This window comes from Elephas maximus, chromosome 11 (genome assembly GCF_024166365.1).
Source record: "Elephas maximus indicus isolate mEleMax1 chromosome 11, mEleMax1 primary haplotype, whole genome shotgun sequence".
Lineage (NCBI taxonomy): Eukaryota > Metazoa > Chordata > Mammalia > Proboscidea > Elephantidae > Elephas > Elephas maximus.
In genome coordinates this window covers 98,941,271-98,960,136 of record NC_064829.1, presented here as the reverse complement: position 1 = coordinate 98,960,136, position 18,866 = coordinate 98,941,271, and the positions used below count along the sequence as shown (strand labels likewise).

General features: G+C 48.1%; 1 protein-coding gene across 1 annotated transcript in view; it reads right to left on the bottom strand.

Moving 5' to 3' along the window:
- The window catches only part of SULT2B1 (sulfotransferase family 2B member 1), a 48,580-nt gene extending 31,793 nt beyond the window's left edge, over window positions 1–16,787 (bottom strand). The window contains exon 1 of the mRNA XM_049900474.1: window positions 16,529–16,787. Coding sequence (XP_049756431.1) covers window positions 16,529–16,599 — 71 coding nt within the window. The 5' untranslated portion in view covers window positions 16,600–16,787. The remainder of the gene's footprint in view (window positions 1–16,528) is intronic.
- Window positions 16,788–18,866: the final 2,079 nt, after the last annotated feature.

The following is an 18,866-nucleotide window of genomic DNA, read 5'->3' as shown; positions in this document are numbered from 1 at the left end:
AAACAGTCTGTCATATATTGCAAATATTTTTCTTTAATTCTAAGGGTTTTTCTCCTCAATATTGAAGTTGCATATGTTTATGCAGTAAAATGTTTTCTTTTATGAAAGAAAAAAAAAAGGTGAGAGGATATAATGCTGGGATTCTGGGGTCTGTGTGGGGCTGCGACCCGGGCTGGCTTCAGGAGGAGTTTCTAAGCGGCACCGCTGTCCTGCTGACTCACAGAGGCCAGGTGATCTCCTCGCCTTTCTCCTTTGGCGGGGGGCGGGGATCGCTGCCAAGACGTGTCTCCCCGGAGCCAGTTCACGGTTCATTTGCACCCCATTCCCTGGAGCGCACTGCGCACTGTCCAGCCGGTCCGCTTTTGCCTGGGCTGTTCTTTCCAACAGGAGTGAATTCCACTGGAAGCCTAAGTGGGATAGCATCGCAGCTTCACTTGGTAGAATAATTCCTGCCTTGGGGAGGGTGCAGGGAGACAGGCGCTCTGGCTCCAACTGCTGTGGGATGCGGTGTGATCCGTGGAACCTCCCTGGGAGATATTTTGGCAACATTTAAGTTATGCATGGCTGGCTCCTTCTTCTTCAGGCCTTTGCCTGAGAGTCTTCCCCATCCCAGACCATTCCCTTGGCTAAAGCAGAGGGAAAAACCAGTTGCCTATTCTGACTCGTGGCGACCCCATGTGTGTCAGAGTAGAACTGCACCCCATAGAGTTTTCAATGGCTGTTTTTTGGAAAGTAGATCACTAGGCCTTTCTTACAAGGCACCTCTGGGTGGACTTGAACGTCTCACCTTTGGGTTAGCAGTGCAGCCCATTAACCGTTTGCATCATTCAGGGACTCTAAATCAGTTCCTGCCAAGTCAATTCCAGCTCATGGCGACCACATGTGTGTCAGAGTAGAACTGTGCTTCGTAGGGTTTTTAATAGCTGGCTTTTGGGACGTAAATCACCACGACTTTTTTCCGGGCACCTTTGAGTGGACTTGAACCTCCAACCTTTCAGTTAGCAGCCGAGGGCTTATCTGTTTGCACCACCCAGGGACTCCACAGCAGGGGAATCCCACGTTATTGCCCACTGCAGCATCCTATTTGTTTCTCTCATAGCTCTTTTACTAGTTAGTAACTATTTTCTTTGCCTGTTGATTTTTTTCCTTGAAATCTCTCTTTCCCTCTAGTAGGGGAGCTGGGAGGGAGCAAGACTTCTCCCTTTACGATTTCCTATTAGAAACCAGTATCTGATACCCTGCCAACACACCATTATTTTTGGTGGATGCACAAAAAAAACACAACCCCCAACTCAGCTTTCAGAAATGTAAGAAATAGGTAGGTGTCTTTGGGGAAAGGCCCAATGCAACATATACCAGGATGTTCATTTCAACACTGTTGGGAAGGGAGAACAGTTGGAAACAATAGGATCGGGTAAATAAAGCAGAACCCCGCAAACAATGGGATTTGCCCATTCACGAGGAGGCGTACACTATACATCTTAATAAGGATTTGGATTGAACAATGCGTCTGCCAAACTGGCGCATTTAAGATATACACATTTACCGTATATAAATTTCACCTATAAAATACCCCTAAACCAATACTGAACTCCAGCTAAAGCTCTGGTGTCTTTGGGTGGTGCAAACTGTTAATGAGTTCGGGGTTGCTAACCAAAAGGCTGGAGTTTTGAGGTGGACAGCTACATGATAAAATAGTGAAACCTGTGAAAGCCGGAACTTGATGGGACTGCCTTGTTTTTGAAGGTCTGGAAGGTTTTCCGCCTTTGACAGCGTGCACTCTTACTACTTTTCTATTGCTCGTTTTAGTGGAAAATAGTTTTGAGTTTTCCTTCTCTGACAGGTTTACGGCCTTATACAAGTTCTGGCTTTCGCAAGATTTACTATATAGTAAAATATTCGTGGTGGTGGACACAGGTGGGTTTGCGGGAAAATTCTTTCAACGTTTTTGTATGTTTTGAACTTCACGTAATAACAGGTTGAGGACAGAAGGAGGTGGCATTTATTTGGCAAGATGTCTGAGATAGTACAAAGTGAAAAGGCAAGAGGCAGAGCCAGATTTCAAGTTGCTGTTGTTAGGTGCCATTGAGTTGGTTCTGACTCGTAACAACCGTATGTACCACAGAACAAAACACTGCCTGGTCCTGTGGCACGCTCACAATCCTTGTTATGCTTGAGCCCACTGTTGCAGCCACTGTGTCAATCCATCTCATTGAGGGTCTTCCTCACTTTTGTTGACCCTCTGCTTTACCAAGCATGATGTCCTTCTCCAGGGACTGGTCACTCCTGACAACATGTCCAAAGTATGTAAGACGCAGCCTCACCATCTTTGCTTCTAAGGAGAATTCTGGTTGTACTTCCAAGACAGGTAGTCCATGGTATGTTCAATATTCTTCACCAACACCACAATTCAAAGGCGTCAGTTATTCTTTGGTCTTTCTTATTCATTGTCCAGCTTTCACATGCATATGATGTGATTAAAATACCATGGCTTGGGTCAGGGGCACCTTAGTCCTCAAGGTGACATCTTTGCTTTTCAACACTTGAAAGAGGTCCTTTGCAGCAGATTTGCCCAACGCAATGCGTCTTTTGATTTCTTGACTGCCACTTCCATGGCTGTTGATTGTGGATCCAGGTAAAATGAAATCCTTGGCAACTTCACTCTTTTCTCTGTTTACCATGATGTTGTTTATTGGTCCAGTTGGGAGGATTTTTGTTTTCTTTATGTTGAGGTGTAATCCATACTGAAGGCTGTGGTCTTTGATCTTCATCAGTAAGTGCTTCAAGTCCTCTTCACTTTTAGCAAGCAAAGTTGTGTCTTCTGCATAACACAGGTTGTTAATGAGTCTTCCTCCAATTGTGATGCCCCGTTCTTCTTCATATAGTCCAGCTTTTCAGATTATTTACTCCTCACACAGATTGAATAGCTATGGTGAAAGGATACAACAGTGACAAACACCTTTCCTGAATTTGAAACCACGCAGTATCCCCTTGTTCGGTCTAAATGACTGCCTCTTGATCTATGTAAAGGTTCCTCACGAGCACAATTAAGGGTTCTGGAATTCCCATTCTTCTCAATGCTATCCATAATTTGTTATGATCCACACAGTTAAATGCCTTTGCATAGTCAGTAAAACACAGGTAAACATCCTTCTGCTATTCTCTGCTTTCAGCCAGGATCCATCTGACATCAGCAATGATATCCCTGGTTCCACGTCCTCTTCTGAATCCAGCCTAATTTCTGGCAGGTCCCTGTTGATAAAGATCTTCAGTAAAATTTTGCTTGGGTGTGATATTAATGATATTATTCTATAATTTCCACATTCAGTTGAATCACCTTTCTTGGAAATAGGTATAAATATTGATCTCTTCCAGTTGGTTGACCAGGCAGCTGTCTTCCAAGGTTCTTGGCATAGACAAGTGAGCACCTCCTTCCAGCACTGCATCTGTTTGTTGAAACATCTCAAATGATATTCTGTCAATTCCTGGAGCCTTGTTTTTCGCCAATGCCTTCAGTACAGCTTGGACTTCTTCCTTCAGTACCATTGGTTCCTGATCATATGCTTCCTCTTGAAATGGTTGAACGTTGACCAATTCTTTTTGGTATAATGACTGTGCATATTCCCTCCATCTTCTTTTGATGCTTCCTGCATCGTTTAATATTTTCCCCACAGAATTTTTCACTATAGCAGCTCAAAGCTTGAGTTTTTTCAGCTTGAGAAATGCCAAGTGTGTTCTTTCCTTTTGGTTTTCTATCTCTAGGTCTTTGCACATGTCATTATAATACTTTACTGTGTTTTCTTGAGCTGCTCTTTGAAAACTTTGGTTCAGTTCTTTTACTTCATCATTTCTTCCTTTTGCTTTAGCTGCTCGATGTTCAAGAGCAAGTTTCAGACTCCCTTCTGACATCTATTTTGGTCTTTTCTTTCTTTCCTTCTTTTTGATGACCTCTTGCTTTCTTCAAGTATGATGTCCTTGATGTCATTCCACAACTTGTCTGGTCTTCTGTCATTAGTGTTCAACGCATCAAATCTATTCTTGAGATGGTCTCTAAATTCAGGTGGGATATTCTCAAGGTCATATTTTGGCTCTCGTTGACTTGTTCTAATTTTCTTCAGTTTCAACTTGAACTTGCATATGAGGAATTGATCATTTGTTCCACAGTCGGCCCCTGGCCTTGTTCTGAGTGATGATATTGAGTTTTTTCATAGTCTCTTTCCACAGATGTAGTCAGCTTGATTCCTGTGTATTCCACCTGCAGAGGTCCACATTTGTTTGTTTCCAACTTTCACATTCCAATCACCAGTAATTATTAATGCATCTTGATTGCACGTTTGATCAATTTCAGACTGCTGCAGTGATAAAAGTCTTCTATTTCTTCATTTTTGGCCTTTTAGTGGTTGGTGCGTAAATATGAATAACAGTCGTTTTAACTGGCCTTCCTTATTTTTTTTTCCTTATAGGCGTATGGATATTATCCTATCACTGACAGCATTGTACTTCAGGATAGATCTTGAGATGTTCTTTTTGACATTGAATGCAATGTCATTCCTCTTCAAGTTGTCATTCCCAGCATAGTAGACAATATGATTGTTCAATTCAAAATGGCCAATACCAGTCCATTTCAGCTCACTAATGCCTAGGATATCGATGTTTATGTGTTCCATTTCATTTTTGATGATTTCCAATTTTCCTAGATTCATACTTCATACATTCCACTTTCCAATTATTAATGGATACTTGCAGCTGTTTTTCTCATTTTGAGTCGTGCCACATCAGCAAATGAAGGTCCCAAAAGCTTTACTACATCCATGTCATTAAGGTCAGCTCTACTTTGAAGAGGCAGCTCTTCCCTAGTCGTCTTTTGAGTGCCTTCCAGCCTGGAGGGCTCATCTTCTGGCACTATATCAGACAGCGCTCCACTGCTATTCATAAGGTTTTCACTGGCTAATTATTTTCAGAAGTAGACTGCCGGGTCCTTCCTCCTAGTCTGTCTTAGTCTGGAAGTTCAGCTGAAATCTATTGGCCATGGGTGACTCTGCTGGTATCTGAATACGGGTGGGATAGCTTCTAGCATCACAGCAACACACAAACCCCCACAGTATGACAAAAATTGGTGGCATAAACAGTGAAGTGCTCAACTTCTAACTGAAAGGTTGGAGCTTTGAGACCACTCAGAGGCACCTCAGAAGAAAGGCCTGGTGATCTACTTCCGGAAAACTGAAAACCCTATGGGCCACCGTTCTACTCTGACACACCTGGGGGTGCCATGAGTTAGAATGGACTGTCTGGCAACTGGTTTTTATTTTTGAATTATGTAAAATATAAATAAATAAAGGCAAGATACACAGGTAGAAATTTTCTGTCATGAAAGTATTAAAAGTAGTTATCTCTGGGGATGGTTCTGGGGTGGTGGCATTTTCTACTTTGTGCCTGTATTTTCACTTTGAGGAAATACACATATCTTAAGTGAATTCTGCCAAATGCACACACCTGTGCAATCTATCCTCTATCAAGACACAGAGCATTCCATCCCCTGGAAGCTTCCTCTTGCCCCTTCCCAGCTAGCCCCGTCCCCGTCCCCACTGTTCTGAGTTTCTGAGTTTCACCGTGACCACTGTTCTGAGTTTCTCCATCGTAGGTTAAGTCCACCAGGTCTTGGATGTTGTAAAACTGTAATCTTGTACAATGTACCCTTTGGCTTCTTTGGCTCAGCATAAGGTTCATGACATTCATCTATATTCATGTGTATATCGGACTTTGTTTCTTTTTATGGTTGAGTAGAATTCCCCTGGATGGATAAACCATGAGGAGCCCTGGTGGTGAAGTGATTAAGAGCTTGGCTGCTAACCTCAAAAGGTCAGCGGTTCAAGACCACCAGTCGTTCTGTGGGAGAAAGATGTGGCAGTCAGCAGCCGTAAAGATTACAGCCTTGGAAACGCTGTGGAGTATTTCTCCTCTGTCCTACATAGTCGCTATGAGTCAGGATCAACTTGACGGCACGGGGTTTGGTCTTTTGGTTTGGATAAAGCGCAGTGTGTTTATTTAGTCCTCAGCTGATGGACACCTGGGTTGTTTCCATGTTGAGGTTATTATGCATAAAGCCGCCATTAATCTTCTCGTACAAATCTTTGTGTGGATATGTTCTCATTTCTCTTGGGCAAACAAATAACCCGTGACAGAATTACTAGGTCATTTGTTTTTACTGTTTATAGTAACTCTGTAAAACCAAAACCCATTGCCATTGAGTCCATTCCAAGTAGAACTGCCCCATAGGGTTTCCAAGGCTTTAATCTCTGTGGAAGCAGACTGCCACATCTTTCTCCTCAGGCCTAGCAGCTGATGGGATTGAACCTCTAACCTTTCAGTTAGCGGCCGAGTGCTTTAACCACTGTACCATCAGAGCTCCTCACAGTAACTCTGTAGTAGATTTTAGTGTCTGATAGTGCAGCTTTGCCCTCACCGCTCCTTTTTTTATTTTCTTCTTCTCAGCAATCCTTACACATTTAAACATCTATATAAACCTTAAAAGAAAAAAGCCAATTGAGATGTATCACTTTGATAATAAAAATTGAAAAAAAAAAAAACTAGCTAAATAAATGAATCACTAAAGACAAAAAAAGAAATGAAGCATTCTCTCTTCAAGTTCCCAGAGCGCTTTGTTTGTACTGTGGCTTTGCTAGGTTGTGAGCTCCTGAGAGCAGGGGCTTGATTTAAAAAAGTCTTTACACCTCTAGTAGGTGCCAACAACCGTAGTAGTAACAGTAGTAGGAGGCGGCTGTGCGGATTGCTTAATTCATGTTATAGGATGCATTTCTCATGCAACCTGCTAAGGGAGGCACTTGTAGACCCGTTTTATAGAGCGGAAGACTGAGGCTTTGCACCGCGGAGTGTCTAGCCCCTCCCCACCCGATGGGAGACACACTTTTGGTCTGAAGTCCCAGCTCTGTCCCTTAAGTCCCAGCAGGCTTGCTGTGTGCCCCTGTGCTGCCCCACCTCCCCTATGGGTCCCACGCCCAGTCCAGCGTCAGCACTCGGCCTGTGCTGCCAGTGCTGTTCTGTACCCGATGTCAAGTTCTACTTGTTCTCTAAATGCTCCATGCTCCACCACATCACTGAGCCTCTGCGCTCTGCCTTTTGCCTGGAGGCCCTTCTCAACATTTTCTCTCCTTTTTCTGTCATGTTTTCTCTCATTCTCTGTCTCTATCTCTGTCTCTGTGTTCCTATCTCTCTCTCTCTGTCTCTTCCCCTTCCAACATACGTTTATTAAGCTCCGACTATGTGCCTCTCCCTACCCTTGGAGCCCTCCTGGCTGGAGCTGCACCCACCAATAGCACTCTCTATGATGATGGAAACTTTCCATCCTGCGCTGTCCGATATGGTGGCCACCAGCCCCATGCAGCTACTGAACCCTCGAAATGTGGCCAGTGAGACCAAGGAGCTAACTTTTTAATTTTATTTCATTGTTATCCATTTAAATTTAAGCTCGGACCCTCAATTCAGTTCTTGGAAAACTTGTAAGTAGGTTGGGACCAATGTGGGCCTGTGAGTCTTTTTCAAGTGCAGACTCCATACGATCTAAATGCAGGTCCAGTGTAGCTGATGAAGCACGTCAGGGTCTGAACTAGGAAGTGCCGCAAGTATAAAATACACACCAGATTTCAAAGGCGTCGTATGGGAAAAAGAATATAAATTATCCCAATCATTTTTTTAAATTGATTACACGTTAAAATAATATTTTTTGGAAATATCAGATTAAGTAGAATACATAATTAAAATGAATTTCATCTGCTTCTTTTACTTTTAAAAAAAAATGTGATTATGAGAAAATGTTAATGAATCCTTGGTAGCTCAGTGACAGAACTCTTGCCTTTCGTGTCGTGTAAACATCACCTCTACCTGTTTCCAAATTTTTTCATCACCTTTAACAGGAACTCAGCTCTCTTAAGCAATATCTTTCTTTTTTCCCCTTCCCTGAGGCCCTGACAACCACTAATAAGCTCTGATTTCTATATATTCACCTACATTAAGGAAATGCTGGTGGCATAGCGGTTAAGTGCTATGGCTGCTAACCAAAAGGCTGGCAGTTCAAATCCACCAGGTGCTCCTTGGAAACTCTATGGAGTAGTTCTTCTCTGTCCTCTAGGGTTGCTATGAGTCGGAATTGACTCGATGGCAACAGGTTTGGTGCTTTTTTTTTTTTTTACCTATATTAAACAAATTTGGGGGACTTGGTGGTTCAGTGGTAGAATTCCCGCCTTCCATGTGGGAGACCTGGGTTTGACTCCCTGTCCACGTTCCTCATGCGCAGCCACCACACGTCTGTCAGTGGAGGCTTGCATGTTGCCATGATGCTGAACAGGTTTCAGTGGAGCTTCCAGACTCAGACTAGGAAGAAAGGCCTGGTGATTTACTTCTAAACATCAGCCAATGAAAACTCTGTGGATCACAATGGTCTGATCCGCAAGCAATCATGGGAATGGTGCAGGGCCATGGGGTTGCCATGAGTTGGAGGCTGACCTGATGGCAGCTAACAACAACAAGAAAATGTTTACATGTGGGGTTCATGTTATATTTCTGTTGGGAAGAGCCAATCTGGAGGGTGGACAGCACCTCAAGTATTTACCTGTTGCTGTTTTTTTTGTTGAGTGGATTCCAACTCATGGCAACCCTAAAGGACAGAGCAGAAGTTCCCCACAGGCTTTCAAAGTCTGTAATCTTTACCGGAGCAGATTGCCAGGTCTTTTCTCTCCAGGAGCCACTGGTGCATTCGAACTGCTGGCCTTTCGGTTAGCAGATGAGCGCTTAACCACTGCACCACCAGGGCTCCTACCTCAAGTATTTAACTACCCTCAAGTGGCCCATTTTCCCCATAACTGTTGCCGTCGAGTCAATCCCGACTCTAACAACCCTATAGGACAGAGTAGAAATGCCTCATAGGGTTTCCAAGGAGTAGCTGGTGGATTCAAACTGCCGACCTTTTGGTTAGCTGTCGTGGCTCTTAACTGCTACGCCACCAGGGCTCCTCCATATCTTCCTGATAGAGGATGTCAAGTCCCCCAGTGAAGATGGTCAGACAGGGACACCCTCTTCCTGCAGTCTGAGGCCCCCCATCTCATCCCTCTACCATGAGGGCTAAGAGTGGGATCTCTGGAGCAAATCCCAGCTCTTCAACTCCTCCCTGGGCCTCGGTGTTGCCATCTGTAAAACAGGAATCATAAGAGCGGCTGAACAAGCTAAGCTTCGCAGAGCCTGGAGCAGGGCCTGCCATCCAGTGAACACTCAGGAAGGTCATAATTATCACCCTTCCCATCACCTGAGTCCCTGCCTCAGGATGATCACAGTCACAGGAACTGGAGAAGGAGGAAGTGAAAGCTCTCGAACCCTGACTCAACAGAGTAAGGCGGGTCTGGCCCCTCCCAGCATCACCCCGCCACACCTATTTCATGGACTCTCAGAGAGTGATCATGCCTGCCTGGCGGGTCCCAGCTAGTGAGATACACGGGTGGAATTTGAACTCAGGGATGGGACATTATTGCCTGCAGTGACCTATTAGTTATCTATTACCGTTTACCACTGAGTTGATTCCGACTATATGACCCTACAAGATAGAGTAGACCCTCCTCCCACGGTTTCCAAGGAGTGGCTGGTGGATTCGAACTGCCCGCGTTCTGGTTAGCAGATAAGCTCTTAACTACTGCACCACCAAGGCCCTCCATTTTCCCTGATCCCCGGGCTCCTGGTCTAGGTCCTGGCCTGGGCCTGACTTCTCATGTGAATGAAACAGTTGCCATCGAGTTGATTCGACCCATGGTGACCCCATGTGTGTCAGAGTAGAAGTGGGCTCCACCGGGTTTTCAGTGGCTGAGATTTCAGAAGTCTATCACCAGGCCTTTCTCCCAAGGCACCTCCGTAAGGCAGCTGAGCACATTAACTGTTTGTGCCACCCAGGGGCACAGTGTTTTTGTTGTTGCATGTTGCTGAGTTGATTCCGACTCATAGAGCCCCATGTGACAGAGTGGAACTGTCCCATAAGGTTTCCTATCCTGTAACCTTTACAGGAGCAGATCACCAGGTCTTTTTCCCGAAGAGCTGCTGAGTGCGTTCGAACTGCTGACCTTTAGGTTAGCAGCCAAGCACTTAACCGCTGTGCCACCAGGGTTCTTTCCCATATGCATAACCAGCCTCAGATCTCTTGGGACCTCCCAGCAAAACAACCAGGGTCTCCTCAGGGTCATGGTACTCCAGACCCCCTCCCCCGCCCCGCCACCACCACCTTCCCTGGCTTGAAAGTTTTCCTCCAAGAGGCTCCCTTCGGCAAACTGGGTTGCTCCATCGTTTCCAAACGGGTCCTGGACATTCCCACCTCCTAGACTTTGCCTCCGCCATTTGTACGCAGGACCGCCAGGCCCAGCTTAGCCAGAGAGCAAGTGTGAGCTGAAGCTTTCTGCCCTCTGCTCTCCCCAGGCCCTGGCCTGGGGCTGGGAGCATCTTTCTCTAATTCTCACAAAGGCACCATAGCTACTACTCAGGCCTGGAAGCCCCTCTCTTCTCTCCATCTACCCAAATTCCACTCAAGCAGCGACGCCCAGTGATTCACTATGGATTAATTGGTGGTGTCCATAATACAGATGGTCCTCTTAGATGCAGCACCCTTGTGCAGTGCACAACCTGCCCAACCACACGCGGCGGCCCTGCTCAGCCTATGGAGTGATGTCGTTGTTAACTGCTGTTGAGCCCTGACTCATAGAGACCCAGGAACAGTGGAACAAAATGCTGCCCAGTCCTGTGCCATCCCCATGATCGGTTTCAAACTGGATCCTAGGGTTTTCACTGGCTGATTTTCAGAACTAGATTGCCAGGCCTTACTTCCTAGTCTGTCTTAGTCTGGAATCTCCACTGAAACCTGGCCAGCATCACAGCAACACACACGCGTTGCCTGGTAGACGGGTGGTGGCTGCGCATGAGGTGCATTGGCCGGGAATCAAACCTGGGCCTTCTGCATGGAAGGTGCAAATTCTACTACGGAACCACCACTGCTGCAACCACACTGCCCTTCTTCCTGTTTATCAGACTTGCTGGGCTCACTCTGACCACAGGGCCTTTGCACTGCTTGTTAGGTACTTGTGCCTAGAAAGCTCTTCTTTCATTATTCTCATTGCTGCCTCCCTTACCTCTCTCAAATCTTTGCTTTGATCTCAGCTTATTCTGAATGACAAGCTGTCCTCTCCCAAGATCCCTTATTCTCCTTAGCCCATTCTATTTTTTCCACAACATGTACCACCTTCTTACCTATTTATTTCATCTCGTTATACATAAACAGAGTCCCTGGGTGGTGCAGAGAGTTAACGCACTCAGCTGCTAATCGAAAGGTTAGAGGTTTGAGTCCACCCAGAGGTGCCTTGGAAGACAGGCATGACGACTGACTTCAGAAAGTTTAGCCACTGAAAACCCTATGGAGCACAGTTCTACTCTGACACACACCCGGGTTGCTTTGAGTTGGAATCAACTCGATGGCAACTGCTGTTTGTTACACATCAGGCCGCCAGGAGCTGGAGCCAACTGGACAGCAACTAATAACAGTAAGTAATGTATTTATTAAGCACATGTCATATATATATAAATGTATGTACATATACATATTTAATTGATTCATCGTTTATCTGTGATAACTAGATTATGAGCTTCATAAAAATAAAAACATAAAAAAAACTAAACAAAAAAAAAAAACAAACAGAAAAACACCCTTTTCATCAACCTCGGGTTTGGACAAAGGAGCTCCATGACCGCAGGACATGAGCTGTAAAATCATTCAAGTGGCTCAGCCCTTCCAAGGAGGGGCAGGGGCTGTAAAATCAGGGTTTGCCTTCTCAGCCATAAAGAGGCCGAGATTAGAAAGTGCCCTCGCAGGGGACTCAAAGACCAGGAGAAGGGGAGGAGAGGCCAGGTTTCGATGCTGCTGGCTTCCAAGCCTTGGGTGGCCCAGCCCACACGGGGCGGTTGGAGTACGTGGGCGAGAAAATACACCTGCTGAGCCTCTCATGGGGGAGGGCTACCTCCTTGGTCTTGCTCCTCCCTGGTCTTGCTCATTCCCAAATTCCTTTCACACCTGCTCATCCTGTCCAAGGCATGTGGGGTGGCAGAGAGAGTCAGGTTTCCCTGGTGCAAATCCTGGCTCCACTTGAAGGCCGTGCGCCCTTGGACTGGTTGCTCAGCCTCTCTGGGCCTCTCATGTTGAATGAGATGTTACTATTAGGTGCCATCAAGTCAGTTCTGACTCACAGCGGCCACATGTGACAGAGTAGAACTGCCCCACAGGGTTTTCAAGGCTGTAATCTTTATGGGAGCAGATCACCACGTCTTTCTCCTGAGGAGCTGCTGGGTCGGTTTGAACCACCCAATTTTCTGTTTGCAGCTGAGTGCTAAAGTGTTTTTGCCATCAGAGCAATAGTTAAACCATTTACGTGGGTTAATCTCAGAGGGTTGTCATGAAGATTAAATGAAGTAATACAGAAGTTGCTCAGCACAAGTCTTTAACCTATGCTATAAGGATTTTTTTCTTTTTATTTAAGTATTAGGGAAACCCTGGTGGCATAGTGGTTAAGAGCTATGGCTGCTAACCAAAAGGTCAGCAGTTTGAATCTACCAGGTGCTCCCTGGAAACCCTACGGGGCAGTTCTACTCTGTCCTATAGGGTCGCTATGAGTCAGAATTGACTCGAAGGCAGCTGGTTTATAGGGATTAGTGGTGAGGTCCCTGGGTGTCACAAGCAGTTTATACTCAACTACTTACCTAAAAGTTGTCAGTTCAAACCCACCCAGAGGCACCCTAGAAGAAAGACTCGGTGACCTGCTTCCGTAAAGATTACAGCCAAGAAAACTCTATGGAGCACAGTTCTACTCTGTAACACAAAGGGTCGCCATGAGTACAAATCAACTCAACAGTAATGGGTTTTGGGTTTGATAGAAATGAGTGAAGTCCCTGCGTGGTGCAAATGATTAACACACTTGGCTGCTAACTGAAAGATTGACTGTTTGAATCCACCCAGAGGTGCTTTGGAAGAAAGACCTGGAGATCTACTTCCAAAAAAATCAGTCATTGAAAATGCTGTGGAGCACAGTGCTACACGGACATGTGGGGTCCTCGTGAGTCAGAGCTGAATCCATGGCAACTGTTTTTTTGGGTCCATCTCTACATTGACTCTGCCGTCTATAAACTGGGCGAAGCTGCCTTTTTCCTACCTACCCCTTGCTTCTAAATTTGCTTCCCCTTAAAATTTTTATTTTGCCTTTATCCTTCTTAATCTATTCAATACATACAAGGCTTTGTGGGATGCATATTCAAGTTATCAAGCATAATGAATAAGGAACCCCGCAAACTGGAACGTTCCCGGCAGTGGGTCTCGTCGGCATCACTGAATTCCTTCTCTGTCCCATCTGCCTCCTCTCCCGATTTCATTCCTCCTGAATTAAATCCTTGTTATTCCCTTATGTTTTTAAAAATAGCTTTTTCACATATGCCCATATTCTGAAAATAATAGATTTAGGTTTTTCTTATTTGGGGGCTTTAAAAAAATGGAATTGGGGTGTAGGTAGTTTCCCGGGAATAGCGTGTTTCGTTCAACATCAAGGGTCATTCGGTTATCGCTGTCTACTTGTCCATTGTGGGAATTTTCTACCACTCCTTGGCCCTCCCTCCATCCCAACAGCCTTGGTCCCTTTGCCCTGCTATTTCCTCTCCCAGCAGGCCCTTGCCTCCTCAACTGTCTTCTAACCCTGACTCATCCTCCAAGCACCAGCTCAAAGGTTGCCCAATCTCACCCCCATTCATTCATTCACGTCGTTTCCAGAGATGTCCTATGTCCCTGAGCCTGAGACGCTTCTGATTCTGTCTCTAGGAATAACCTAACATTTGGGTTCTATGAGGTGGGTTTGGAAACAGAAGTGTGAACCAGGACTTGTTCCAGAAGCTTCCTCCTGTCCCCCTGGCCAAGAATAGGAAATGGCTTGTGTAGAATCTAAAAGCCCAAGAGGGAGCTCACCAAGTGCAGGAGAGAGGGCAGAGGTTACCCAGGTAGAGGAAGATGGAGGAGAAAAGGGCCTGTGGTGGGCAATCCAGATTAGAGTGGGTGGAGAAGCAGCCAGGTGGGACCTGGGCAGTGAGCAAGGTGTGGACCATGGGAGCAAAAAAGCCAGCAGGGCTTGAGGTTTCAAGCTGTTCCTGGAGCCATGGAGGTGGGGTGTGAGGAGGAAGAGGAGAGGAGCTTGGCCAACAGGACCCCAGTTCCATTCCCCCATCTTAAACCAGAGCAGCTCTGTCTTGATTTCTACTATGTATTTCTGCTTTGAAATAAGATTTCTTTTGGACAAAGTTGTCCGAGACATCTTAATAAGATTTTGCTATGGGCACTGGGGAGCCATGGAAGGCACATGAGCTGAAGATGGCCAGAGATCTATCTGGGGATTAGAAAAGACCTCTCTTGGAGCCCCTGCTAAGGGCACTGGATATGCAAAGGCACCGGGGCAGGGAATAGCAAAGTGTGGTCTGGGAATCTGAAGTAATGGGGGGTGGGTTGGAGAATGGAATGCAGGGAGGGAGGAGATTGGCTTGCGGGGTGAGCAGGACCAGAGCCCCAGGCCTTCCAAAGCTGGGTTGAGAGGTTTGGGTGCTGGGGAGTCTAGGGAGGACAGGCTGGGAGGGGGAGACTGGAGGCAGGGAGGCTGGGAGGGGGAGACACGAGGCAGGGAGGCTGGAGAGGAGGCCAGGGAGGATGCTGTGATCAGTGTTCGGGGGTAGGACAAGGGCTGAGCCAGGGCCTAGCCATGGGGACAGAGAGAGTTGGGCGCAGGAGGGATGAGGCTTGGGCACTGATGAGCCCAGGAGGAGGAACAGTTTTGAGGAAGCCACTAAGTTCAGTGGTGACGCTGTACATGTAAGGGACCTTGTGAGGGAGGGGAGCCACCTAGGAGGAAATGGCCCCAGGGGAAGTTAAGGGTCTAAGGGATTCCAGAAGCTCATGGAAAAGAAAGTTTGAGGTCCTAGGGGCACCACCCAGGGAATCTTGAACATTCAGGTCTGGAGGTGCCTTGGAGGTGAGGATTTTATACCCTCATTTTCCAGATCAGGAAACTGAGGCTCGGAGAGTACAAATGACTTGACCAAGGTCACACACTCAGCAAAAGCTGCAGAGGCAGAGAGGAAGGAGGCTCCCAGGTGCCTGGGTGGGGTATGAGGCCTTCCTGAAGGTGGGAACCGAGGATGCTAGCCTGTTTCTCTCTGGAGCGAGACACTGCAGAACCTCGAGGGCCCAGAGAAGAGAATGCCGGAGCCTCCCGTGAGCAGAGCTGGGGCCAACCTTGTGGCTACTCTCACCTCTAAAGGCCCAGAAACACCAGGAGGCTTGCCTGGGTCACACAGCAGTCAGGATTCAGCTGGCTCCTCTGCAGTACTGGACACCAGGGAGACCTCTCCAGACCCACCCAGGCACCTGGGCAAGGGAGGGCCTGAAGTGACACAGTGGAAGTGAGGCAACTGGGGTGGACAGGGCTGAGCTGTCCACCCCTCGAGGTCCGGGGTCCCTGGTGGGGCCAGAGGAGTCTGGGAGGGGCTCGCCCAGCAAAGTGCAAGATATCAGGGTTGGAGATAGCGTACACAGCTTGCTGTGTGATCTGGGGCAGGCTGCCTGCCCTCTCTGAACCTCTGCTTGCTCATCTGAAAAAATGGAGGCACCGGAAGGGGCCTGGAGGGGGTCTCTCCAAGGCTGTTGAGGAAAAGGACAGACTGGGTTGAGATTTGCTTCTAGCTGTGAGATTCTGTCAGGTCACTGTCCCTTTCAGTCTCAGTTTCCCCATGTGCAAAGTGGATACTACAAAAGTGTCTGACTCATTCCCCGAGCAGAGGAGTCACACCCGCGAAGGGAGAGCGCTCAGGAGATGGGGATAGCTCTGTCCTAATAACTTCTATGAGGGCTGAGGAGCCCCAGCTAATCCAGCGCCACAAGCCCCTTCGCACCCCTGAGGCATAGCCACTCTCTCTGGGACTCCTGGCTGCATCCCTGACCCTACCCTGCTCTGCCCTCCATCCTCCCAATCCTCCCCGAAATGGAGCAGGTGGCATATTCTGATTCCCCATGAGGAAAAGCACCCTCATTCAAGGGCTCTCTTGGGGTCCTCTGGGAGGAAACAGGGCACAACAGGTCCTGTTTCCTGAGCAACTATTAAGCACCCAGTTCCCTGGTCTCATGGAGTCCCAGGTCAGGGAGACAAAGGGCTTCTAACACAGGAAGAAACTGAGGCCCCCCAAGAGGGACAGGGACACCCCAGGCATCCCAGCTGGTGACTCAGCATAGCCAGAGTCCCCCACTCTCTTTTCAGGCTATGCCTGCACCCCATGGCGGCAGGAGCAGTCCAACCGAGGCTGCTGAGTCTCCCGACCATGCAGTGCCACTGGCTGTCCGCGCCCGAGGGCCTGGGTCGCCTCGGAGGGGACGGTGGGGGTCTCCTGGCTCCCTCCCAGGTGTGGGCCTCACCTGATCTCTGAGATGTCGTCCTCGTAGGTGTCCCACAGGCCCTGGGTCTGGGGCTCGGCGGGCCCGTCCATGGCGGGCAGGCCGGCAGGCGGGCAGGCGGGCAGGCGAGGGCGGGGAGGGGAGGACGCGCAGGGAGCAGGAGGCACGGGGGCCAGGTGTGCGCAGCGGCAGCGTCTGCCACCCGGGAAGCCCCGCCAGGTGCCTACCTCCTCGCCCGGCCTAAGGGGAGGGGCAGCACCCAGCCGGTTCTCCCAGCTGCTACCCACGCCTCCGACAGCGGGGAGAGGTCGAGAGGGAGCCACCCTTCTCCGAGGGCGGGGGAGGAGTGGTGATGGGCATGGCCTGGGCGCCGGCGAGCGCGCGGCTGGGGCAGGATTGGGGGAGGAGGCGGGGCGGGGGGCGAGCCAACCCCGCGCCCGAACCTTCCGGCTGGCGGTCTGGGCGTGGCTGTGCCCACTGGGAGCCTCAGTGTGCTCACCTGGCAAATGGAGCTACTCCACCCATCTCAGAGAGCCCATTCATTCGCTCGTTCGTTCGTTCATTCATTTCTTTATTCATTCAAGAAATATTTGTCCAGTATCTACTGTCTGCCAGGCGCTGTTCTAAGTGCTGGGATACAGCTGGCAACAAGACAAACAGAAACTCTGCCCTCTTGGGCTGACATTATAAGGGGCACACACAGACACAGAGAAGGGAGAGAGAGACCAAGGAAGAGACAGAGAGGCAGAGAGGTACAGAGATAGCAAGAGGTACAGAGAGACTAAGGGAGAAACAGACATAGGAGGGGCAGAGACAATGAGAGACATAGAGAGACCAAGGGAGAGACAGAGGCGTACACAGAGAGAGAGACAGCAAGAGGTACAGAGAGACACAGGGAGAGACAGAGACACAGAGAGGGACAGAGACAGTGAGATACACAACGAGACCAAGGGAGAAACAGAGACACAGAGGGTCAGAGATAGCAAGAGATACAGAGAGATAAAGGGAGAGACAGAAACATAAGAGAGGGACAGAGATGGTGAGAGACACAGATCAAGGGAGAGACAGAGACACAGGGAGGGACAGAGATAGCAAGAGATACAGAGAAACTAAGGGAGAGACAGACCTAAGAGAGGGACGGAGACAGTGAGAGACACAGACAGACCAAGGGAGAGACAGAGTCATACACAGAGAGACAGAGACACCAAGAGCTACAGAGAGATCGGAGAGACACAGGAAGAGACAGAGACACAGGAAGGGACAGAGACAGTGAGAGACACAGACTAAGTGAGAAACAGAGACACACAGAGAGGGTCAGAGACAGCAAGAGACATAGAGAAACCCAGAGGGGACAGAGATACACAGAGAGGGTCAGAGATAGTAAGAGACACAGAGAGACCAGGGGAGAGACAGAGACATATGCAGAGAGACAGCAAGAGATACAAAGAGACATAGGGAGAGACAGAGACACAGAGAGGCACAAAGATAACAAAAGATACAGAGAGACTAAGGGAGAGGCAGAGACATAAAAGAGGGCCAGAGACAGTAAGAGATACAGAGAGATCGAGGGAGAGATGGAGACAGAGAGAGACAGAGACAGGGGAAGACATGGAGAAACCAAGAGAAAGGCCATGAGAGACCCAGAGAGACCAAGGGAGAGAGAGAAATACAGAAAGGGACAGGGATAGTGGAAGACACAGAAAGATCAAGGGAGAGACAGAGGCACAGGGAGGGACAGAGACAGCAAGACACAGACAGACCAAGAGAAGGCAGAGACAGGAGAGACACAGAGGTACCACAGATAACCCACCAGTCAGGATTCAGTGTGGGAGTTTTCAAGTCACAGCACCTGGTTTGAGGCCCAGCTCCGCCACCTCCGAGCTGTGGGACCTGGAGCAAATCTCACTGACCTTCCTGTGTCTCAGTTTCCCCATCTGTAAATTCACTGGGCTGTTGTGACGACTGGGTGGGACACTTCCCAAGCGCTTGGTGGAGTGTCTGGCACATGGCAGGCGCTCAGCAAAGCCAGTGTTGCCGTCTGCTGGGTCCCCCCAAAACCTGGCATGCCCCACCACTGGCCTTCTGACCCCTCAGAGACCTGGAGTCTGGCCAGGAAGCCCATCCTCCCTGCCAGAAATGACTTGTGATTATAATTACTATTATTAGACAAAAGAAATATGTTAACCTTGTTAAGAAGACAAAGTCTGAGAAAATAAATCCACAAAAGGACTTAAGGTTCCCTGCAACTTACCCACGGAAGTAACTACCATTAATAGTTGGTGGAGTCTTTCTAGAAAGTTCTCCTTTTTTTTCTAGTAGGTGCCAAAGAGCAATGTGGGTCACACGAATTGCAACAAAA